Source organism: Sabethes cyaneus, chromosome 3, assembly GCF_943734655.1.
Source record: "Sabethes cyaneus chromosome 3, idSabCyanKW18_F2, whole genome shotgun sequence".
In the NCBI taxonomy this organism is placed as follows: domain Eukaryota; kingdom Metazoa; phylum Arthropoda; class Insecta; order Diptera; family Culicidae; genus Sabethes; species Sabethes cyaneus.
The window spans coordinates 150,656,615-150,663,472 of record NC_071355.1 but is presented as its reverse complement, the minus strand read 5'-3'; the positions used below and the strand labels follow the sequence as shown (position 1 = coordinate 150,663,472).

The 6,858-nt window shown below is 38.4% G+C and overlaps 1 protein-coding gene across 1 annotated transcript; it reads left to right on the top strand.

Annotated features, from left to right (window-relative positions):
• The first annotated feature begins 657 nt into the window (after positions 1-657).
• Positions 658-2,054, top strand: LOC128743312 (protein odd-skipped). Its single transcript, XM_053839866.1, has 2 exons — positions 658-727; positions 862-2,054. The coding sequence occupies exons 1-2, from the start codon at positions 658-660 to the stop codon at positions 2,052-2,054; spliced, it is 1,263 nt and encodes a 420-aa protein (XP_053695841.1).
• Positions 2,055-6,858: the final 4,804 nt, after the last annotated feature.

Sequence of the window (6,858 nt, the reverse complement as noted above, 5' to 3'; positions counted from 1 at the left end):
TTACCCCCACCATTCTGTGACTGGCTGGTGCTGTTCGTTTCGCTCACTGAAGAAGGTGTGTGTGGATCTCTCTCATGCTCGCAGGCCTATTGGTATAATCAGCGTAAGCTTCTCTCCCTGGTGCTCTCCTCCTCGTTTGCGCTCTTTTTCTATGCACAGAAGTGACTTCCTTGGAAGTTTCGTTAGTAGCAAATCAGTTTGTACCGACAACTTGTTGTCTAAACATCTAGTTTCAAAGTCATACCAAAAATAGAACCGACGGCTGTTGTGTGTCGTGTTTCGAAAGTTTTGCGATCGTTTTTTTTTGGTTTCTTTAACAAAGTATTGATCGAAACCGGTGATAGCTATGTGTGCGTGCACTTCTATGTACATAATATAGGATATTGTGTGTAAGGTCGGAATCCTTGCACTGGGAAAAAGGATAATGTGCAAAGGATATCGAACAGCAGCTTTAGTTACGTTATAGCTTCGGATCGGTGAGCAGTGCTTCCGTTGAAATTGTGCTTCGAACTAGCAAATAAAACATTATACAAAAGGACAAAAGGTTATCAGTTGTTGGCAGACAAGTGTGTAGTACTTAGTGAATGAACTCTATTCCTACCGTGTGAGCGGACTAAATTTAACTTGTGGCCTAATTGCTTTGGCAGAAGACTTAAAATGTCTATTAATTCGTCATCATCCAGCTGCAGTGACATCAGTATCGAGGAGTTAAAAGCTAGATCACCAGGTAATTATCTTTAACAAATTTCAGCGACATCACAGCTATTCCCTATGATTACGATTATTCAGAGTGCATCATGTATGAAGTGTATCATGTGTCTAATGCTTGTATGCTTTTATTTGTTTTAATTACCTCTTCAGATTTTCCAACGGAGATCCTAGCCTCAATCAAACTAGAACCACGATCGACGGTATCGCCTATTTTAACCCCCCCACACACGCCAACCGAGGACAGTATTAGTGTAGTGTCGGCCGGGATCACATCTCGACACTATTTCGACATGGAGCAAAACCGGTCTCCATCACAGCACCACCACATACCGCAACCCCATCATCATCAACATCATCATCATCACCATCATCCACAGCATCCCCACCAGGAAATCCCGAATACCTTCGTTTCGCAACAAACTAACGGGCAGTCTCACACGATGGAGACTTTCCTCTACCAACAACAGCAGCAGCACCAGCAGCAACAACAACAACAACAACAGCAACAACAGCAGCAGCATCATCAAGCACAGCAGCACCGCCTATGGCTCCAAACACAAGCAGCGGCTGCCGCTCAACAGCACCTCCACCGAACCGGTTACCCAGTACCCGGTTACGCCCAGCTTCCTGCCGTTGCTGCTCACCACTCGCATGCCCTGATGCAGCAGTGGATCCGTAATGCTGCCATCTATCAGCAGCATTTCCAGCATCAGGGGTACCCCCCGGACCTCGCCCGCATCCCAAGCCTCGGACGACCAATCAATCCGCTGGGTCCAATGAAAGTCACTGGTAGCGGTAGTTCTCGCCCCAAAAAGCAATTCATCTGCAAGTATTGTCATCGTCACTTTACGAAATCCTACAATCTGCTGATCCACGAACGTACCCACACCGACGAACGGCCCTACTCGTGTGATATATGCGGTAAGGCTTTCCGTCGACAGGATCACCTCCGAGACCACCGATATATCCACTCCAAAGAAAAACCATTTAAGTGCTCCGATTGTGGCAAGGGTTTCTGTCAGTCTCGAACACTGGCAGTGCACAAAGTAACGCACTTGGAAGAGTCTCCACACAAGTGCACTATTTGCAATCGAACCTTCAATCAGCGAGCCAATCTTAAGACGCATATGCAAGGCCACGCACTGTCTGAAGTGACGCCAAACGGACCTGTGTTGGATCTTTCGCAAAAATCTGCCTCTTCTACCCCCGAGAAGGAAATCATTGTCGACGAAGATATTGAAGATGAGGATGAAGATGAAATGGATCTGCACGGTACTCCGATTCATGTTACGATCCCTAAAAAATCACTCGGTTTCTCTATCGACGAGATTATGCAGAGGTAATCAGGGTCGGTGAAATGGTCTCATTTGATCCATCTTCATGCAGAGTGTTCCTTAGTTCAGTCAGTGATCGTGGGGGTGAGGGGATAAGGGGCGTGGGCGCGAAACTAGTTGATTCTTTTGTTTGTTGATTTTGTATTAGTTATTTTAAGCACAGAGTATGTCATTTATGCATTGTTATGGCATTAGCTAGGAACGCGAGCAAGGCGTCAGAATAGGATTCCAAAGCGGATAGACGATAATGGGCCAAAAGGGAGCAAGGTAGATAGTATGACCTGGAAGAGGAAAAAGTTCGACGAAAACAGCCAAAGATAAGAGTAATAGCTTGGTTTTTATTCCCACCATAACAGTACACTGTTCACACCGTAGACTGGTGTATGCTATTCAATTGCTAGCCGGGCCAACGAAGCCAACGAGGTAGACCGAACATTTTTTTAAAGACTGATATTGCTTTTATTTATGAATGCGCATTTTAAGTTAGAGGTACGCTCAGATTCGTATGGAAACAGAGACCCACAATCGTAAAGAAAAACTGTTTAACCAAATCATTAGCCGACGAAATCGTTATGACTCACAGGTAGCTGTTAATGGAAAGTATTGTAAACTGATCTCAGCCAAAACTTAATTAATTTTTAAGTAACACTTGTACAGAGTAGCTATTAAGTGATGAAATATATTTTATGTTGTACATTTAAGTCCTGTCAAGACGTAAATTATTGCTATTAAAGATATGTACCTTAATAATAAACCATAGAAAATTACAAAGCTCATCAATCGTGTGTGGATTATCCATTTATTTATTAATATCACAAATGCTTAATGGTAAACTTTTTGGCGTATCACTAAAAATGATTGATTTAGCAGTTCGATTTTTGCCTGACCCAATGATATACATCAATTCGAGTGGTTTGAGAATGCCAGATGGTATCCTTCGTTGAAAATGGGCTAATAGTTTATGAGGTTTATACGGTTATTAAGTTGGGTTGCTTTCAAAATGACCGATGATTGTTACAAATTTTCTCCGTGCGCTGGTCCACCTACGATTCTACTAACAATGGATTGCATACCTCTAGGAGTTTTTCCTGTTTATTACACCAGCCTCAACAGATGGCAGTACAGTAACGAAATGATAATGGCAGAGTTTATTGAAATTTCATCGCTTCACTATAATTCGTTTCCTTTTTGAAAAAAATTCTCAAAAACTGGAAGCTTGATTGAAGTTTCAAATATTAATTTTTTTTTTATTTGATCTGAAGTTATTTCGAATATATTTTATTGACAAACTAGTTTTAATCAGGTCTAAATCAACGTGTTTGTCACCGGTTTCGCGAATGTAACAAATTTCAACGTTTCTTATCAGCTACTGCCGGAATGCATGTCTGCCGTAATAACCGTAGCTGATTTGAGTCGCACTTTCGTGGCATATGTTTATCAACAAAGCAAATGATGCCGCTGCTGCTGCTGCCTGTAATGATGATCAAATGCGAAAAAAAACAACAAACGTCGGCATCTGAGCGCAATGCCGGTGGAGACGGACTGATAGCATGACCGACTACTGTATTGCTTTCGCAGTTCCGATTGACGGTGGTTTTTATCACGAAAATATTGCACCAAGGTTTAATTATGCTGACCCTAATTAATTCGTGGATTGTAGTAGTTAGATTGGATTTCGATGTACACTGAGTAGATAGAAGGAGTGCAGTAATAAAAAACAAGATTAAGATAAGAAGTGAATCTTTAACAAATAGGAGTCAAACTATTCCTAGTAGACCCGTTTCTATTTTAGACACGGTCTAAAGAATTAATAATTTAATATATAGGGAAATGTCCCCGGTTGTGAAACAGGTTTTGCTTTTTGGTCATAGCTTTTGATCACATTATTTAATTTCGAATCTTTTAAAGCATTTGAAAGATTGAAGACATACATATATTTTTGCTGAAGACAGCATATAGGGTTCGGGAGCCTATTTCCAGCCCATTAAGCGGTAGCCTGAACAATATTCATGAATTACGATAAAACTATATTTATTCGAGACAAGATTTTTATACCAGTTGATAGAATAATATTTACTGAATATCGGCGTGTATTTTGGTCTTAATAAAACGCTACTGAATTTGAGTTATAATTGCGAGAAATGATGAAATCGCGGCGGCTAAATTGAGCCCATTTTCTATAGTGGTGTCTGTGTTTTTTAAATCGGACCGGCCGAAATAGCCAGCACAGGGATTAAATGCATTTCAAAAACAGATCAAAAGAGAGACCGCTGGATAATGTGTCGGTATTGCCTATATATCTTTGAAGTGACAACAGCTTGCTGCTGGCGCTAGCTCTAGTTTTGCAGTGACAACAGCTTGCTGCTGGCGCTAGTGTATCATTGAATCGTGCATATACATTAGCACCAGAAGCAAGTCAAATACTAGCTATGTCAACACGATAGAATAATTTCAGGAGTAACTGCCTCACATATTGGTAGTAGTGTAAATAGAGCACCATATGCTGAAATTCAAAACAAAATGCTGCAAGTGCTAGTGAATGAAAGTTGATTTATATTTTTATATCAGAAGGGAATTTTTGTGTTCTTCCGTGATAAAAAGAAGTAGATTTGTTCTGTGATACCGTGAATTCGGGTGAAATTGATCACTTTTTCGAGTATTTTTTAAATATCTTTGAATAGAAACATATTTAGGAAGATGATTCAATTTTAAAATAAGTACTGTAGTGCTGGCTACACGACAGTATCATCTATATCTTATATAAATAGTTTTATTTTAGATAAAACTTAATGTAATCGTGAAATTGAAAATTTACAAATAACGGGTGAAATTGATCACGTAGAAATCAAGACGATATTGCTATTAAACCATACGCTCTGACAGCAATAACCTAACGTGAAGTATAAAATCTGGCGTAATAGAGATATTGCCTGTATGTAGGCAACAATGTCGCGTACAGCAACTAGCACAAAAATCAAACAGTCAGCTCTACATTAGCATGGTTATGCATCTGCTAAATAAATATGAACGATAGAAAAGATATTAAGCCAATTTTAGCATCGTAATCGTTTGTTTTTGTTTAAACATTGCTGTATATATGTGTAAATGTACGATTTTCGTACACAATCTTCACCAATCTAGTGAAACAAATAATTTAATTCTCCTCATATACGGGAGCTTGACTGTCTCTTTGAATGTGTAGTTGCATTTCGCTATGTAAGCACAAACCGATCTCTTGCACTCTTATGCAACTGCCATATGGAGCGTTTGTAAAATTTGCGCGAAGTATTGTCTGTCTTTTGCACCCTTTTATAAATCTCCATTCTGCTTTACAGAAAGAATAAACTTTCGCAGGTGGCAGCTCCATTTCGCACCCATAGCGATCTAGAAATCTATGTTGCCTCAGTTCACGATGTTATCAATCGTTTTATTTCGTAAAAGGTCAAATCAAACAATTTCTGTCGCATAATTTTATTCATGGAAATTATCAAAGCACAGCCAGATAATTAGAGAATCGAATTAGTTCTATCAAAATTTCCTTCTGCAACGAAATTTGTGTTAATAGCAAGGAGTTTTATCGGGCATGTTTAAAATTGCGATTCGATCAAAATAGTAAATTTTAAAAAATCAAGCCATTTACAAGATCAATCTTGCTGAAAGCCAAGTGACTTTAACCTGTAACTCAATCTTTATATGGATGGGTGCATATTCAGCTTTATGAATCAGTATAAACGTAGAATAAAGAGTTTTTTACTCGTTGGTCCAAGGTGATCAATTTCACCCGACTGATCAATTTCACCCGAATCGACGGTACCATATTCACAGCTGTTTAGTTTCTAGAATAAGTAAACGTGATCATAATTGTGTGTTTTCCAAACGATCATTAAGAGCGGATACGCGTAAGCGATTGCTGCTGATTTTTTCAGCCTGATTACGTGCCAGTGGAAAAACAGTGGTTTTGATGTTTATTGAATAAAATTTAGCAAATTACTTACATTTTTATGAAAATAGTTATAACACATTAAAGCCTATAAGTGCTACATTCGTTTCAGTATTATAATATAGCGGCAAAGTTTTTATTTGGGAAAGTGCAGCAAAAAAAGGTAATGTATGCCGAATTTAGTAGCGTGCTGGAAATACCCTCCCGTACCCTATTTTTCGCTTGAAACAAAAAAGTTACAGCGAAATTGGGAGACAGAATATTTTTCGACCAAAAAAAAGTGCCCCCGGTTGTGAAACCCCGGTGAAAATATAGAAGAAAATGAACAAATATAAAATGAAAATAAAATACTTCATTTATTTATTAGCCTAAACACCTTAAATGCAAAATAATTTATCAGTTTCTCTATTTAATTATCCAAATCTGAATTGTGATCAATGATTGTAAAAACAGGAAGTAAGAGACCCCAAATATACGGCTTTCACTCTCATGTGCCTAAAAAGTGTGTTGAAAATGTTTTTCTGGATTCTTCATTACCGGATCACTACTTAACTATTTCAAACCGGGGCGGACGCCAGTTTGTAAAAATTTAAATAATATTTTTTGAGTAAATTATTTCGCTTAAAATGTGTAATGAAATAGCGGTCCAAAACTAAGGTTATATGCATTTTACTGCCTTTTTCTATTCTATTTGATACACAAAAAAATCAATCCCAAAACATTCTAGAAAGCTTTTTCGGGTATTTTTTTACGAACACATTTCCTACAAAACATTCTACAAGCAGTATTTTGATTGTTGTTTTCTCAAAAGCTCATTGTATTCTAATTAGACGAGACGTTGGTAATAACTTGGTAGTGTTAGTTTAATAAACA